Source organism: Amphiura filiformis, chromosome 16, assembly GCF_039555335.1.
Source record: "Amphiura filiformis chromosome 16, Afil_fr2py, whole genome shotgun sequence".
Classification (NCBI taxonomy): domain Eukaryota; kingdom Metazoa; phylum Echinodermata; class Ophiuroidea; order Amphilepidida; family Amphiuridae; genus Amphiura; species Amphiura filiformis.
The window spans coordinates 63,619,124-63,636,804 of record NC_092643.1 but is presented as its reverse complement, the minus strand read 5'-3'; the positions used below and the strand labels follow the sequence as shown (position 1 = coordinate 63,636,804).

The 17,681-nt window shown below is 37.3% G+C and overlaps 2 protein-coding genes across 2 annotated transcripts in view; one reads left to right on the top strand and one right to left on the bottom strand.

Annotated features, from left to right (window-relative positions):
* Positions 1-5,342, bottom strand: part of LOC140136334 (mitochondrial inner membrane m-AAA protease component AFG3L2-like) — a 37,494-nt gene extending 32,152 nt beyond the window's left edge. The window contains exon 1 of the mRNA XM_072158060.1: positions 5,194-5,342. The gene's annotated coding sequence lies outside the window, so the exon portion shown is untranslated. The remainder of the gene's footprint in view (positions 1-5,193) is intronic.
* Positions 5,343-6,868: 1,526 nt separating this feature from the next.
* LOC140136330 (uncharacterized) lies at positions 6,869-17,237 on the top strand. The gene is made up of 2 exons (XM_072158057.1): positions 6,869-6,960; positions 12,939-17,237. The coding sequence occupies exon 2, from the start codon at positions 12,958-12,960 to the stop codon at positions 15,502-15,504; it is 2,547 nt and encodes an 848-aa protein (XP_072014158.1). The 5' UTR covers positions 6,869-6,960; positions 12,939-12,957; the 3' UTR covers positions 15,505-17,237.
* The last annotated feature ends 444 nt before the right edge of the window (positions 17,238-17,681 follow it).

Genomic DNA, 17,681 nt, shown 5'->3' with positions numbered 1-17,681 from the left:
ACACTGACCTTTCCCTAAAACTAGTAAGCAGCAACTTGTGTATCACACCCGTCATGGGTTCGAACCCTTTTGTTGTATTTTATTGTTAAACCTAAATAGCGTGATTGCTTTTGAATGAGCGGCAACACACACATTTTCTTTGAGGATAGCTGGATCTATCTCCTTTCTTTACATCTTCTCTGGTACGAGTAAGCTGAGCTACATATACTGCACCAAGAAAGTATCCTTACACTTGGAAAAATAATCACAATTTCACAACTGAACCATATCGGGGTAACTTTGTTTTTTTTAGATGCGCCATCTATTTCGGCACATTTTGACACCATATTGAATTTTCAACTACTTCTACTTGCCATTTTCTGACTTTAATAATATCAACAATAATGATGAATGAACAAAGAGTACAACTCCACCTTCACTTATTTATAAAATCAAATATTGTTCAATCAAATATTGTTGTGAAATAATTAAATGCCCGCTCTAGTCAAAATGAGTCAAAAGTTGCTTGTAATAGTTCAAACGAAATAAAGAAAATAAAAGATAATTAATAATTAATAATTAAAAGTAACCTCGTCCCTTTTTCAAAATCTTTAACAGGAAACTAATAATCAAGTGCGAAGGGCCTTAGTGACAATAAAAGTAATTGAATGCAACATTTATATCTTGCATAATTATAATGGCTCACTTTAACACTGAACAATTCTGATTTTGGAATCTACCAGTTTACTGATAGCGAACCCCGAAAATCCGACTATGGACTTTGAATTTTAAGCAGAACTTTACCCCGGGACTTTGCTCTCTAAAACACACTGTCAAGCATACTTGTTTATCAGTCCATTAACCACAAGTACTAAGCATGGTATAGTACAAGACGTGCTAGATGTTTGATCAGAGATTAACTTTCACGTCAACACAAAAGTGCCGCAAATACCACAGATAGTTGTGTCCGGTGTAGTTAATGGTAATGGTGCGGGTCCGGAAGATTTAAACCATAGCGAGATATGGGCGACCAATCACAAGGCAGATCCATTTAAAGATGCATTACATCATGGCCAATTTTAGTTAGGCCCCTCCATAGAGTCCTGTGTTAAAAATCTTAACCGCAAGGCAAAGTCAGTAGTCCACTTGGGAAGCTAACAAACAGAGGGAGTGCGGTGACTGAAAAGATCAGATACAGATGTGAAAATCTATCAGTTGCACAAATCAATATAAATCAGAGTTTTATGCTTTAAATATAATAGCCAGAGTATGCAAAATGGGCAAGTGGACTACGGAGAAGTCTAGTCGCAAGCAGGAAAATGTAAGTTTCCATAGGCCTACTATTTCTTAAGTCTGTTTCGAGCGTTTAGTTTTGAACAGAATCAGAATCAGAATTTTTATTGTCATTCACCATATAACAGGTATGGTCAAAATACAAGACAACACTTAATACTACAACTAATACAATTTGTAAAATTACTATTATAAACTAGCACAATAATACTGTAACACTGAAAACTAATTTATCAATTTATTGATGATCGTAGATCAAAATGCCCCATGAATGTGTGCACAAAATCACTTGCACTTGCCCCCCCCTCTTTTTTGACTTGCCAAAAATTGCCCCCTGGAATCCTGGACGCCAAAAAATTCTTGCCCCCCCCCCCAATTATACCCTCATAATTGCACAACCTCTGAACTCCAAGAAAATCCAAAATATGGGAGTGCAAACCCAAAAACTAGGGGTTGTTTTTTACAATCCAGTCCTTGTTCAGGGGTTGTTTTTACAATCCAGTCCTTGTTCAGGGGTTGTTTTTTTACAATCCAGTCCTATTTGTTCATCATGTAATGTTATTGTTAGTGGAGCTTTTTATTTAGTCAACGCCAACCCTTAATTATCGAAAACGTAGTCCTAACCCTAATTTTAACCTTTCACCTACTAAACCTGAATCAAACCCTTCGAAACTGGCAAAGTTCTGAAAAATTATGATCACACGACGTGACTATGTTTATGTCTATTTTTAATGTAAAAAGGTGCAGAATTCAACACCCCAAATCTTACCACGTGCCGCTAATTCACTGCTATTTTATCCTATATTGCCATCAATAAAGAATACAAAGTTGACTTTTTTGTGTTGAAGAAACTCCATTTTTACTTAGCATGACATGAAAATTAGTTAATGACGATTTACTATGGTATAAAACAATCATCGCCCGAGTAGTAAACATTTGTGTACATGCATGATCGGGGAATCCACCACTGACAGTTTGGGAGAGATTCTTTGCAAGTGGAGTCAATTGTCACACTATTTCATTCGCAGAGCCTTGACTTGCACAATGTTTCAACAGATTGGTATTCAGAGTGAAAGATCTGATATAGTTCTTGGAGCATTTATTTTTGACATTTTGTCTGAAATGATCAGGATTTGTTTTGTGCCCTAGCCACTGTCCATAAGTTTTTACATGCCTGATTTTCTGTGCGTCTGAGATATTCTTGTCTAACGCATTAGGTAAGGTCGTGTGTCTTGAGCTCGCCACCAAAAAATGGTGGCGACGTTACATTTTGCCCAAGTCGACTCAAAACAAATGATGATATCTCTGTCAAGCAAGAAGGTATTGTCATGCTTGTGGTCTCATTTTATTGCTAAATAAAATGCACTTTCAACCCTGTAAAAAGAAATACTATAACTTTTTTAATACTGCCACTGTGCTTCATAGGATTCAGAATGGGCAGGGTGGCGGTGGTGGGGGATGTGGTGGTGGGGATGTGGTACACACAAACTCTATGGGATTGGTATTTTTAGTGCGTAATCTGCTTCTGTAAAGGCTGTAAATTGGATTTGGACTCTATTTAGCATCTAAAACACTTGTGGCCTTACAGCTAAACAATTCTACTAATTGTTTTTAATAATCTATGATTGGTTTAGTCTAGAAAATACAAACTTTTCCATACAAAACTACCCGTTGTCATATTAAACACTGTAGTAAGTAATGCAGATGTCTTCAAAATCTAAAAGTTAGGGCCTACTGTAAAATTTTAATTACTTTACTATAAATCCTATCATAGTCAAAGTATAGATTTTCTGAAGGGAAATTTGACGAGGAATCTAAATATGGACATATTTTTTCTGTATGAGTTTAGGTTCAAAATATGTTGAATTGTAAAAAAATCTAACATACTTTGGGACACCCTATATTCCAAGATTACCAAACAGTTGTGATTTTGGTTTCTTCCAAAGTCAGTTGGCTCCCCATATCCTCAAACCAAATGAATGTTGTTTACTTCCAGTTTATTAATGCATTGAGTGACCCATTTTTTATCAAAATCTTTTTTATTCCACCCTGTATAACTTGCAGGTCACCCTGTATAATGAGTTGAAATGTATATATTTGAATTGCTTATGCCTTCAGCTGTCCAAAAATGTATACTTTTGCTAGTTTAGGGTTGATGATTGTCGAGATAATCTAATTAGAAACCCGGTTGGTGTAAAAATTCATAATATTTGCCATGTAACGCTAAGGGTGGCGAGTTCAGGACACATGGCCGTAAGCTTAACTTAAGGTTAATTTTATTGTGTCCCCACAACAGGGACGCGTAGACGCGCATCCCCTGCTACTGTGTTGTTATAATTGAACGACATTTGACGAATGAGGTATCAAAATGTGTGTAAATAAATCATCCTTCTCTCTATGTTGAAATATTTTTAAAACAATTATTAGTTATGAATCTACAGGCGTATATAAACAGCCGAGTTAATTTTGTGCAGACTTTAGTATCGGTTGTACAGTACAGTAACAGTAGCAGTACTTGGTTTGTGAATATTGGAATATTATTGCACCCACAGTATGCATACAATACACATAAGGCCAAATAAAAAAATAAACATGTTTCACGTCCCCTCCCGCTTCCTTTTTTGAGGTTTCTTCAATTTTATTTTTATTTTTTGAAATTCAGTTATAACTTTTCACAAAATATGTCTAGGAAGTAGAGATGCTTTCTATAGCCTTGCTAATATACAAGAAACACTTTTATAAGGTTTTGTGATAGTTAGAGGGGGGCTATCTCTCAGAACAACAAATAAAAAGAGGCTTCCTCCTTTTTCCAGGCATTATTGTATACGCTAAAACATCTCTAAATATGGGTATTTACACTGATTTTGCGATAAAAATAATAAATAAAAGCCCCTCTTCCTCTTTTTTTTTCAAAAACCGGACGTGAAACATGTTTTTTATTTTACTTGGCCTAATGTAAAATAAACACATGCCATGAATATAACAAGTCATGAAATAAATACTGCACTGACTGTCATGAATTAGGGGTTCATTCATATATTTTCATGACTAAACGGTTGTTTATGCCCGAGGGCCGCTTGCCCGAGGGATATAATTAGTTCATTCATATATTTTCATGACTAAACGATTGTTTATGCCCGAGGGCTTTCCCGTTCATACATACGCAACATTCTGCTTGCTGTTATTTCCCTCCAAAACTAAAAATACCATCATTTTAAACTAAAAACTACCAGTTCCTTATCATTTTTTAACAGTTTCTCCATCGCTAATTGTAAGAAAACGTTTTCTTGCTCAGTCCATCGTGCTTGGACGCCTTGGCTAACATCGCGTACATCACTCGCGCTTATGCGTAAATAGCTCGCTGAACATAGACGCCAGTAATATCCTACTCATGAAGCGTCCATCAGTTCTCGCGCGGCTTGTTTATGACCAGAACGCCGGGCATAAACGTTGTTTATGCCCGCCTATCGACCAATCACGCATGCTGTTATATAGCGAGTATGTATGAACAACCGTTTAGTCATGAAAATATATGAATGAACCCCGTTCATACATACTAGAACATTTTGTGATTCTTATTTCATCAAAATAATAACAAAAAATTACAAGTTACATCATTAAAGAACATGATTTTCCGTCATTTTCCCTACCCGTCGATCTCACATCCGGGCCACCGGGCATAAACGCTGTTTATGCCCGGCTCTCGACCAATCACAGTATGTATGAATTGCATCATCATGTTATTTTTTTGTTAATGAATATGAATTATGATTGTACATGTTGATGATGTTCTAGCATTTCAATACTGTGAATACATGCATTTTTTTCCATTAGCTCACAACTGTAGCAATGCAGCCGCAATCAATGACCCACCAGATTCATGACCTTTATTAAATACTTATAATATATTGTCAAACTTACCAGTGCTAATCAACATATGAAACAAAGGCCGTGACCAGTTTAATTAGTTAAGCTTAAGTTACGTGACTACTCCAAAATCACGATTACATGACATACTTGCATGCCTGACACAGCGATGACCTTTACCGGTAGTGTTGCCAGCGTAATGAATGGATCTTGTAAGCAGACTTGGAAGGGCCTTCGAAAATCCACAATCATGACAATGGTCTTGGAACTCATTGAAGAAAAAAGGTATGCCAATGGGTTGCTATTTTCTTCGGAAAGGGTGTGTGTGTGTGTCAGTGTGTGTGTGTGTGGGGGGGTCATGAATACTTATACTGAGCTCGAGGGTCATCATGTAATTTTACTCCAAAAATGGGGGTGGGGGTGGGGTAGGTGCAATCCATAATGTTTGCATTCTTTCAACTTAATACAATCAAAATGAGTGCAAAAAAGTTCTATAATAATGTACAATTTCTGCACACATTCTTTACACTTAATAATACATTGTGGCGCTCCGCTTTTTGCACACACCACGCAGTGAACTTGAGTCCGGGAAGTATTAAATAGGCCTACAAATTTTCAACCCGAGATAGTGACGGTGGGGGTCCTAAAAAAATTGCAGCCCACGATATAAGATATGAAAAATTGACTCTGGTCAAAAGACATATTCAGATCATGACCACCTCCGAAGAAAATGACAGCCCGTTTCTAAAATGTATGATGTGCAATCCAATCATACGGTGTTCCAGAGAGGGGGGGGTCTCACTGTCTACCAAAAATCACGTTTGAATTTTATTTGACCCCCGCCGGGGAAGGGGGGCTTCCATCATGAAAAATTAGGGGGGAAGTGTCCCCCGTCCATCCCCCGCTTCTGCCGCCTTTGATTGGAATGTCAAACATTGTAAAGAACATAATTATAATCCCGGATTGTAATGGCCAAAAATACATGAAAATAATCTGTACTAGGCCTACATGAAATATTATTGTAAAATGTCAACATTATTGTTCTGGTTTACTGAAACACTTGCACACGAAGTGCGCACAAAATTGTTAGAAAATTTTTACACTCAGTTTCTATGTGCCAAAAAAGTTTTTGATCCCCCCCTGATTCATACAACAAAACTTTTCTAATCCCTAGCTGTTCAACTCCAAAGATTTTATGACCCCCAACATATTTTGCAGCCCCAAGGTATTTCTGAACCTTAGCTTCAGCAACTGACCCGGTACCCCCCTCCCCCAATAAAAGATCATTTGCCTTATTTCTTTGTTTATAAACTTTTGACCTTCCCAATTGACAAAAGATCAGCCTATCAGGGACCGTTCACAAACACTTGTTAGGGGGGCCTGATGCAAAAAGGGGGGCCTGAAAATGTTTGACCCTCCTAAGGGGAAGGGGGCCCTGAAAAAAATTACCATAAATTTTGCTGGAAAAATTGAGTTTATAAAATATATGCTTTTCTATGGGGTTGACCCATAATTTTCATGTCAAAAGGGGGGGGCGAAAATTTTCGCGATGAATTTTTTTGCATCAGGCCCCCTTACAACTTGAGTGTTTGTGAACAGTCCCTGACAGCATGCTATCACAGTCCCGATCACAGTATCAGTTTGCCCAACTACAAATTGATTTTTTTTAAATTGTCTAAAATAAGACTAGTCCATTCCAATGCAGCAACGGTAATTGACACTGATTGGGGTCAGAAGTCGAAAGTATACCAGTCTGGCTCTGTTATTTACTGACGGAAATTATTTCCAATATCTTTCGCACTGTGGTATTGTGAACTTAGTGTAAGTACAGAATAATGTAAAATGGTTGTAGGCCCTATATTCAGATTAATAATAACTTCTGGTAGCGCCTATATTGCGCGGTTATGGTAGCACTAGCAGACGCCGCAAACCCGGAAGTTGATGCACATGCACTGAATGTCATTTTGGTTGCTACAAATTATTTTAGGCCTATAGTATAGCTATCATGGTATTCATTTTCCTCACCTGGGGTGTTTAACCGTACTGATCTTGAATTTTAATTTTGAACTTTCAACTAGTAGGCCTACTAGTGTACTGATATCTTTATAGAAAGCCTTGCCATTTTCTTGGATTGGAAGGAGCGGCAGGGGGGAGGGGTCACTCGCTTACCAAAGTGGTATGCATGCTCGTCCCAGCACCTCGAAAATTGGCCCGTAATTTGGCGTAAGAAACTAAAATGGACCCCTAAATGGCGTAAACTATAAGACAAATCATTGAAAAAGATACCCTAAATGTTGAAACTATATAGGCCTATAGTGAAAAGCACCCTTTTTTCTAAAAATGTCGACGTTGCCACAAGGCCAAAAATTGACCCTTTATCAACGTTTTTGGGGACGAGCATGCATACCACTTTGGTACACAAGTGACCCCGAAGTCCCAAATATGGGAGGAGGGTCACAAAAGACTGATTTCAATACAATTTGGAACAATAAATGGACCCCCCCCCCCTGAATTCTTGCCACCCTGTTGGCCTCCCAGAAAAAAATTCCTGGTGCCGCCACTGTGTATTTAAAAAGATTTGCACATTAATGTGTTTAGCAATATCATCAAATTTGATTTACGTTCTGGTACACACCAGAACAAAATTGTAACAGTGGCCTACGGAGCACATAATCATGCATAACTCGCAAACGCAAAATCTGAATCAACTTAAATTTTGGCAATAATTTTTTTTCATGGATATCTACTGAAAAATGTCATAAAAAGAGAATGTTAGGATCACAAAATACTCCTGTAAATAATGCATCGATCACTGTGGCATTTAAGATAATTATGAATGTTTTAAGGGGATGTCATTTGCTTCAGAAGGGGGTCATGAATACGTCAGTCAATTTTTATGACCCCCTTATCGCAGGCTAAATTTTTTATGCCCCCCTATTGTGGGCAATTTTTTTATGACCCCCGCTATAAATCTCGGTCGAAAATTTGTATGTACCCCCTTCCACCTACACAGACTCTAGACAAATTACTCTTTGTCTGATCTAAGGGACTGATCGTTATTTACGGCAGGGGGTAATGGGCGTTTTGGAAAAAATACCGCTCAAAATTTCCCGAATTTCTCCATTTAAAACTTAACACTCCCCCCTTTTGATTCAACAAAATATTTCGCGTCCCCCTCAAGACCCCCAAACAATTTCAGGTTCCCCCCTCAAAATTCCTTAAATAACGATCGCTCCTTAAGGCATGGAGCATGAAAAAACTTAAGTGTTAAGAAAGTGTGCAGAGTGTGATATAAAATTGGATCGATTGAGCCCATATTTATTGGTCGAGCTATGAGTTTTAAACATATTTTAAAACTCGTTGCGAGATTAATGTTGGGCGTAAAGCATCCAATTTTATAATTATTATGTTTTGAATCCAATATTTTTACTCACTTGGTCAACAAAACATAATAATGTTAAAACTTGGATTGTAAGTGCAAAGAAGGCACGCAGAGTATGAACAAATTTAGCATTAAATATAAAGATTGTGCGCACATTTTGATTGTAAGTTAAAAGAATGTGCATGCAGCATGCAAAAATTTTGAGTCCCTAGTCCTTAATAATTCTATAACCCCCTATTTTTGGTCTGAAAATTCTATGACCCCAAGTATATTCATGACCCCCCCCCCCCATTCTGAAGAAAATGACAGCCCCCTAAAAATAATGTGTCACTGCACTAGGCATTAAATCTGGCAGATTATTATGTGAAGATAACTGTCAGTCAATATCTGCTAGGCCAAAAAAATTGTTTGCTTTTAGATGTTCGGTGGGTAAAAGTTTTTTTTGTTTGTTTGTTTTTAAGTACCAAAAGTATAATGTGAGGTACTTAATTGTTTGTATGTAAAATGCTCACTGACCACAGAATTTCCACCAAAGACAAATTCATGGTAAACCCTACTTTTTTGACATGAACATTTCTGGCAGACTTAAAATACTACATTTTAAAGTTCAACAGTGCTTTACTTGTGTAGATGCTGAGAATGATAATACGAAAAAAAAAAAAATTAAAACCCTCAGGCAGGTACGACTGGACAGGGAAAACATGCAGGAAATGGTATTTTGCAATATTTCTTTTATAGTTCTTCAGTTTTTCAGATGAAAAGTTCATGACATTTTCTGAAAAATTGTAAAAAACAACCTTTTTTGGACGAGGACAAGCAAACAACTTTTTAATCTTTAAATAATGTGTCACTGCAATGGGTATTAAATTTGCTATCTACTGAAGATATGCATGTTTAAGTAATGTCTCACTGCAATAGAGGCCCAGCATGCTTTTATCGATTGGCTCCAAACAAAGGATTTGAACCGTTGTCCTTCACCATAATCATGGTGCAATGCAGACCATTCAATCAAATGTTGTCATCAACCTATTTGATCATAGTGCATTTGTTATGTGTGTGAGACGAACTGTCGCGGTAGATTGCAATCATGCTTTTGTTGAATGCATTTGAGTAGTCCGCCATATTTATGGTATAATAAGTCACATGCACAACCTCTATGGGCATTATATCTTCTATACATGTAGATCTACTGCAGATATGAAAGTTTTTATGTGTGGGCATTATATCTTCTATCTACTGAAGATATGAATGTTTAAATAATGCTTCTTTATCTACTGAAGATATGAATGTTTAAATAATGCTTCACTATCTACTGAAGATATGAATGTTTAAATAATGCTTCACTGCAATGGGCATTATATCTTCTATCTACTGAAGATATGAATGTTTAAATAATGCTTCACTGCAATGGGCATTATATCTTCTATCTACTGAAGATATGAATGTTTAAATAATGCTTCACTGCAGTGGGCATTATATTTTCTGTCTACTGAAGATATGAATGTTAAAAATAATGCTTCACTGCAATGGGCATTATATCTTCTATCTACTGAAGATATGAATGTTTAACTGCTTCACTGCAGTGGGCATTATATTTTCTATCTACTGAAGATATGAATGTTAAAAATAATGCTTCACTACAATGGGCATTATATCTTCTATCTACTGAAGATATGAATGTTAAAAATAATGCTTCACTACAATGGGCATTATATCTTCTATCTACTGAAGATATGAATGTTTAAATAATGCTTCACTGCAGTGGGCATTATATTTTCTGTCTACTGAAGATATGAATGTTTAAATAATGCTTCACTGCAATGGGCATTATATCTTCTATCTACTGAAGATATGAATGTTTAAATAATGCTTCACTGCAGTGGGCATTATATTTTCTATCTACTGAAGATATGAATGTTAAAAATAATGCTTCACTACAATGGGCATTATATCTTCTATCTACTGAAGATATGAATGTTTAAATAATGCTTCACTGCAGTGGGCATTATATTTTCTGTCTACTGAAGATATGAATGTTTAAATAATGCTTCACTGCAGTGGGCATTATATTTTCTGTCTACTGAAGATATGAATGTTAAAAATAATGCTTCACTGCAATGGGCATTATATCTTCTATCTACTGAAGATATGAATGTTTAAATAATGCTTCACTGCAGTGGGCATTATATTTTCTATCTACTGAAGATATGAATGTTAAAAATAATGCTTCACTACAATGGGCATTATATCTTCTATCTACTGAAGATATGAATGTTAAAAATAATGCTTCACTGCAGTGGGCATTATATCTTCTATCTACTGAAGATATGAATGTTTAAATAATGCTTCACTGCAGTGGGCATTATATTTTCTGTCTACTGAAGATATGAATGTTTAAATAATGCTTCACTGCAATGGGCATAATATCTTCTATCTACTGAAGATATGAATGTTTAAATAATGCTTCACTGCAGTGGGCATTATATTTTCTATCTACTGAAGATATGAATGTTAAAAATAATGCTTCACTACAATGGGCATTATATCTTCTATCTACTGAAGATATGAATGTTAAAAATAATGCTTCACTACAATGGGCATTATATCTTCTATCTACTGAAGATATGAATGTTTAAATAATGCTTCACTGCAGTGGGCATTATATTTTCTGTCTACTGAAGATATGAATGTTTAAATAATGCTTCACTGCAGTGGGCATTATATTTTCTGTCTACTGAAGATATGAATGTTAAAAATAATGCTTCACTGCAGTGGGCATTATATTTTCTGTCTACTGAAGATATGAATGTTTAAATAATGCTTCACTGCAGTGGGCATTATATCTTCTATCTACTGAAGATATGAATGTTAAAAATAATGCTTCACTGCAGTGGGCATTATATTTTCTGTCTACTGAAGATATGAATGTTTAAATAATGCTTCACTGCAGTGGGCATTATATTTTCTGTCTACTGAAGATACGAATGTTAAAAATAATGCTTCACTGCAATGGGCATTATATCTTCTGTCTACTGAAGATATGAATGTTTAAATAATGCTTCACTGCAGTGGGCATTATATTTTCTGTCTACTGAAGATACGAATGTTAAAAATAATGCTTCACTGCAATGGGCATTATATCTTCTATCTACTGAAGATATGAATGTTTAAATAATGCTTCACTGCAGTGGGCATTATATTTTCTATCTACTGAAGATATGAATGTTAAAAATAATGCTTCACTACAATGGGCATTATATCTTCTATCTACTGAAGATATGAATGTTAAAAATAATGCTTCACTACAGTGGGCATTATATTTTCTGTCTACTGAAGATATGAATGTTAAAAGTAATGCTTCACTGCAATGGGCATTATATTTTCTGTCTACTGAAGATATGAATGTTAAAATCTTCTATCTACTGAAGATATGAATGTTAAAAATAATGCTTCACTCCCGGGCTTCACTGCAATTGGCATTATATCTTCTAACTACTAGTGAAGATATGAATGTTTAAATAATGTATTACTACACTGGCAGGGTTGTAGCTAGGCCAATTTCTATGCCAGGTGGCAAATTATTGCGAAGCCGAGCGCGCGTAGCGCGTGGAGCTCTCGAACTTACGGCCGGGGGTCCAGGGGTCCGCTTAAGGGGTATCACCCCCCTAAAAAACAATTTTTTGCTCCTCTTATGATGAAAAAATCATTTATTAAAATAAAAAAAAATTAAAAATTTTTGGTGCCGGGTGCCCGGGCCGGGTGCCGGGCGCCGGGCGGCCCCGCCCGGCAGCGCCCGGCGTAGCTACAACCCTGTACACTGGGCACCCTGGGGTCCACTGAAGTTTCATGGTGTACAATATATACATGCGTGGCCATAAAAACACAAATTAAGGCTATGCGTACCAGAAAAACACGAGGGTACTTTTCAGAGAATTGAGGCGAGTCACAAAAATATCATTTAGAGGGTCAAAAACGCCTGTTTTCAAGGAAAAGGGTTGTTTTTAAACTTCTAATCCTCCTTAGGGGTATCTTTCAGGTACAATCCTGTTTAGGGGCTAAAATTTGTTGCAAAATCGGGCTAAATTCCTGTTTAGGGTGCATTTTGCTCAAAAAGACAAATCCTGTTTAGGATATGTTTTTAAAATCTCTGGTCATGCATATGTACACTGTGAAACTTGAGTGCCCCCGGGACTGGGAACTAAATCTGCTATCTAGTGATGATATGAATGTTTAATTGTGTATTACTGCACTTGGCATTAAATCTGCTATCTACTGAAGATATGAATGTTTATATACGTTATATCACTTATTCTAAAGTTTTGCTTTTGATCAATGTAGCAATATATATGCTTGATCAATTGGTCATTTTGATGAAAGCATATAAACTATATAAAATCTGTCTTTGCTTTCTTAACAGGTGTACATTATAACGGAGCATGGCATCTGATGTTTGTGAAGGTGATGCAACAGAGCCACTTGCTGATGATGACATGTGGGATTCCGGTATGCCTGTTCTAGATTTAATCTTAGAAGCAGAAGAACCAGAGGATGGACACATTGCAGATATGCCAGAGCTGATGCCATCATCATTACTTGATTCTTATGTATCATTACACCGAGTAATACCAGGCCAGCTAAATGAATCTCTTACCATATCTGCAAAAAACTTCAATGAAGTCACTAGTTGCCAGGAAATTGAAGATATCAGTGGTAATGATCCCCATCTGCATCCCTTTAAACAAGATCAGAAAAGTGAAGGCACTACTAAACATTTCCAGCAAGATCGTGCCAGAAGACAAGCTAAACAGCTGTCGCCAATAAGTCATAACAAAGGTACAAGGTTTGCAGTGTTGCAAAAGTGGAAGCAAGTGACTCTGCAAGAAGAAGCTTTGACAGGTGAAATGAGGGGTGTACAGGTAGTCATTACAAAGCTTCCATGTTTTATGTGTGACACATGCAACATCTGGTTCTCAAGAGAACAGGATCTTGACAAACATGATCAGGAGCATCATCATCAGCAGAAAGAAAAGAAAGATGGACATCTGAAGAGTTCTGATAACTGGTTAGAAAAAGGGTTTGATTCAAACAACAATGATGTCATAGTTCAAGATGGTGATGGGAATCTCCATCTGCCAGTGAAGCGAAAGAATCGGAGGCGAAAAATTCCAGAAGATAAATTGTTTTTTTCAAAGAGTGCAAAAGAACTACATGAAGAAGGGAATGCTGGTAATGAGGCAGTTGCTGAAGAATGTCTGCAACTCGATTACTTGGAAACAAAATCAAATCTGACAAATATCAGTAAAAAAGTCAAGCTAAATCCAGAAAGGTCTACAGTTTCTCATGATGTAAAAGATACATGCTGCAGTCATGATGAGTTCAAAGATCAAGATAATGTCAAAGGTCAAAGTAAAACAATAAGTCTGGATAGTGTCAAAAGTAATAGTAAAGTCAAAAGAAAAGGTAGGGTCAAATGTCAAGGCAAGGTCAAAGTTCAAAGTAAGGTCAACAATCAAGATAAGAGCAGCACTGAAGGAAGAGCACAAATTCAACATCAAGATAAAGTCAAGAGTCAAGTTGATAAGAAAGTAGCCAAGACCACAGATGGTACAGAAGATGCCAATGATGTAGGTGTGAAAAGGAAGAACTTGAAAGCTGATGTAAGTAAAGTTCCCAAACGTACAAGGAATTCATTCCATGCAAAGTCCCAGGAGTTGGTCTGTAAAGATGATGATAAAATCAACAGCAAAGACTCCATTGATGAAAGCCATGAGAAGAAACAACAATGTGAGATCTGCCAGGGGAACTGCACCTGTGAAAGTGATAGTCTTCATAGCAGTAAAATGGTTGAGCTAAATCGTGAAAGTTGTACAGTTTCCTGTGATGTAAATGATAAGTGCTGCAGTCATGATGAATTCAAAGATCAAGATAATGTCAAGGGTCAAAATAAAACAATAAGTCTGGATAGTGTCAAAAGTAATAAGGATAAGGTCAAACAAAAAGGTAAGATCAAAGGGCAAGGTAAGGTCAAAGATAAAAGTAAGGTCAACAGTCAAGATAAGAGCAGCACTGAAGGAGGAGCACATATTCAAGATCAAGATAAAGTCAAGAGTCAAGTTGATAAGAAAGTAGCCAAGACCACAGATGGTACAGAAGATGCCAATGATGCAGCTGTGAAAAGGAAGAAGTTGAAAGCTGATGTCAGTAAAGATCCCAATCCCAAACGTACAAGGAATTCATTCCATACAAAGTCCCAGGAGTTGGTCTGTAAAGATGATGATAAAATCAACAGCAAAGACTCCATTGATGAAAGCCATGAGAAGAAACAACAATGTGAGATCTGCCAGGGGAACTGCACCTGTGAAAGTGGTAATCTTCATATCATCTCAAAGTCACCACAGTCCAAGCTTAAATCACTCAAATCATTCAACTGCACCATGTGTCCAGTGCAATTCACCAGGAAAAGTGCCCTTCTTTCACATCTGAAACGTCACGATGGAATGAGTGAGGGATACAAGTGCGAGTTTTGCAGGAAAGATTTCCTCACCGATTCAGAATTAGACATCCATCAAGCATGCCAGCATATTGATAAACTGCCCTACAAATGCGAGTTCTGTGCCAAGACTTTTGTCCAACAAAAGGCCTTCAAGTCACACATCAGCAAGACTCATGTTATGGATAAATCCTACCTGTGTGCTCTATGTGGTGCAAAATTCTGCAATGCAGTGCAGTTGAGTAAGCACAGGAAAGTCCATGCGATAAAAGATCTGCCCTACCTTTGTCAGCACTGCCCACAACAGTTTCCAGAATTAAAGGATCTGAAGAAGCACATGATGGGACCTAAACATAAAAATGTGAAGGAGGAAGATTGGGGTTTGGAGCAGTGTTATGTGCATAAACATCTTACAAAGTTGAAGCATGTGCAGAAGATTAAGAAAAAGGCAATTCCTAAGACGGAAATGGGTGAACCATTCGTAATTATTTAAGAAAGAAAGACTTCTTAAGTTTTCCTTGACTCGCAATGGCATAGGGGCATGAGGGGGGAAACTCAACTCAACTCAAAATTATACAAGTTCCATAGAAAACGCCAGGGGCATGTAACACGTGTGAAGGTATCAGTATGCTCCACTAGAATAACCTGTTTTTGAACTGTGCAGCTCCGAAAGACCCTGGCATGTGACTAAACTTTTGATCAATTTAGCTCTGAAAGACCCCCAAATTGCTCAACCCTTTCATTTATTTTCCAGGCAATTATTTCAACCAGAAATCCAAGAAAGACCCCTGATTTTGATGGTGCACAGGTTTAAAGACCATTTTACCAGTACATCTTCATTTTCAAAAGACACTGCATTTGCAATGACACAGGGAGTATACCCACCAAAATATATGTGCCCCTCCCCCAGAAAAAGACCATTCTCCCCTCGAGCAGTCCCAGTCCAGGTCCTCCCTTCAGATGACTAAGCCTGTGATGACAGATTTGATTTTTTTTCATGAAATGAATTGAGAAGCTCTCTGTAGTAAAAATAATTCAGGTGATGGGTCCAGCAGAATGTGTTCACTTTGAGAGGTTTTGCCACTCTTTGTCTTTTTCACAATTAATTGTGTTTTTGGTGTTATTCATTTCTAGACTATAGACTTTTTAAATTGTTCATAAATTAATGTTCATGATTTACTTCTTATTTGACTTGCCCGACAGCACCAATTGGACCAGTCACACAGAATTTATCAATACCAATAAAATTTGAGTTTAACTCTGTGGAAGGTCGCCATATTGCGCCATAGCTTGATGAAAGGAAGTATGGGAAAATGACCTTGTAGTATGCATGAGTGATCACCACACATTTGAATGGATGACCAGCTTTATCAGTTCCAATGCAAACTTTTGTGATTTTTTTACAAGTTTGTGTGTTTCTAATTTAGTTTTGCAAATATTAGAAAAGAAACTCATTCATGGACCAGAACTATAATAATTTCATACACCAAGTTTGAAGTGAATTTCATGAATTTTGTTCTTGAAATTCCTATTCTTTTGTGTATACTGTGTGTGGTAGTGGATCATTCAACATTGCTCAGTGGTCTGGTTATGGTACTGCCCATGGTTATTAATATTAGACATATTAATCAATTTGTATTGATAAATATGTTGTGACTGTTTGACTGATGGTTCACAACTTAATGCCAATTAGTCTTGTTATCATTAATTTGTGTTCAGTGTATGAGCATACGTGTATGTGGCATAGCCAGGACATTTTCAGAGGGGAGGCAACTTAGGGAGGAAAGGCAACTTTCAAGGGGAAGGAAGGGGGGATTATTGTCATCAACACATTTTGGACCAATTGGTAGTGCTTGCCTGCATGCATTTCAAATTTTAGTTGCCCGCCCTCATTGGCTATGCCACTGGATCATTCAAGCTTTGTTTATTGACTGCCATAACTAAGGTGAAATTGAACTTGTAATGCTCACCACACTTGGACAAGTTAAAGCAATGTTGTGCTTCACCTTTCAATCAAAACTTGCCCATCAGCACATTATCAGTTGCTAGTGCTTACAACTTGCCCATCAGCACATTATCAGTTGCTAGTGCTTACAACTTGCCCATCAGCACATTATCAGTTGCTAGTGCTTACAACTGGCCCATCAGCACATTATCAGTTGCTAGTGCTTACAACTTGCCCATCAGCACATTATCAGTTGCTAGTGCTTACAACTTGCCCACCAGCACATAATCAGTTGCTAGCCCTTACAACTTGCCCATCAGCACATTATCAGTTGCTAGTGCTTTCAACTTGCCCATCAGCAGATTATCAGTTGCTAGTGCTTACAACTTGCCCATCAGCACATTATCAGTTGCTAGTGCTTACAACTTGCTCATCAGCACATTATCAGTTGCTAGTGCTTACAACTTGCCCATCAGCACAGTTGCTAGCCCTAACAACTTGCCCATCAGCACACTATCAGTTGCTAGTGCTTACAACTTGCCCATCAGCACATTATCAGTTGCTAGTGCTTACAACTTGCTCATCAGCACATTATCAGTTGCTAGTGCTTACAACTTGCCCATCAGCACAGTTGCTAGCCCTTACAACTTGCCCATCAGCACACTATCAGTTGCTAGTGCTTACAACTTGCCCATCAGTACATTATCAGTTGCTAGTGCTTACAA

Bases quoted from the DNA above. Each gene is read 5' to 3' on its own strand.
- LOC140136330 (XM_072158057.1), top strand. From the start codon at position 12,958: ATGGCATCTGATGTTTGTGAAGGTGATGCAACAGAGCCACTTGCTGAT.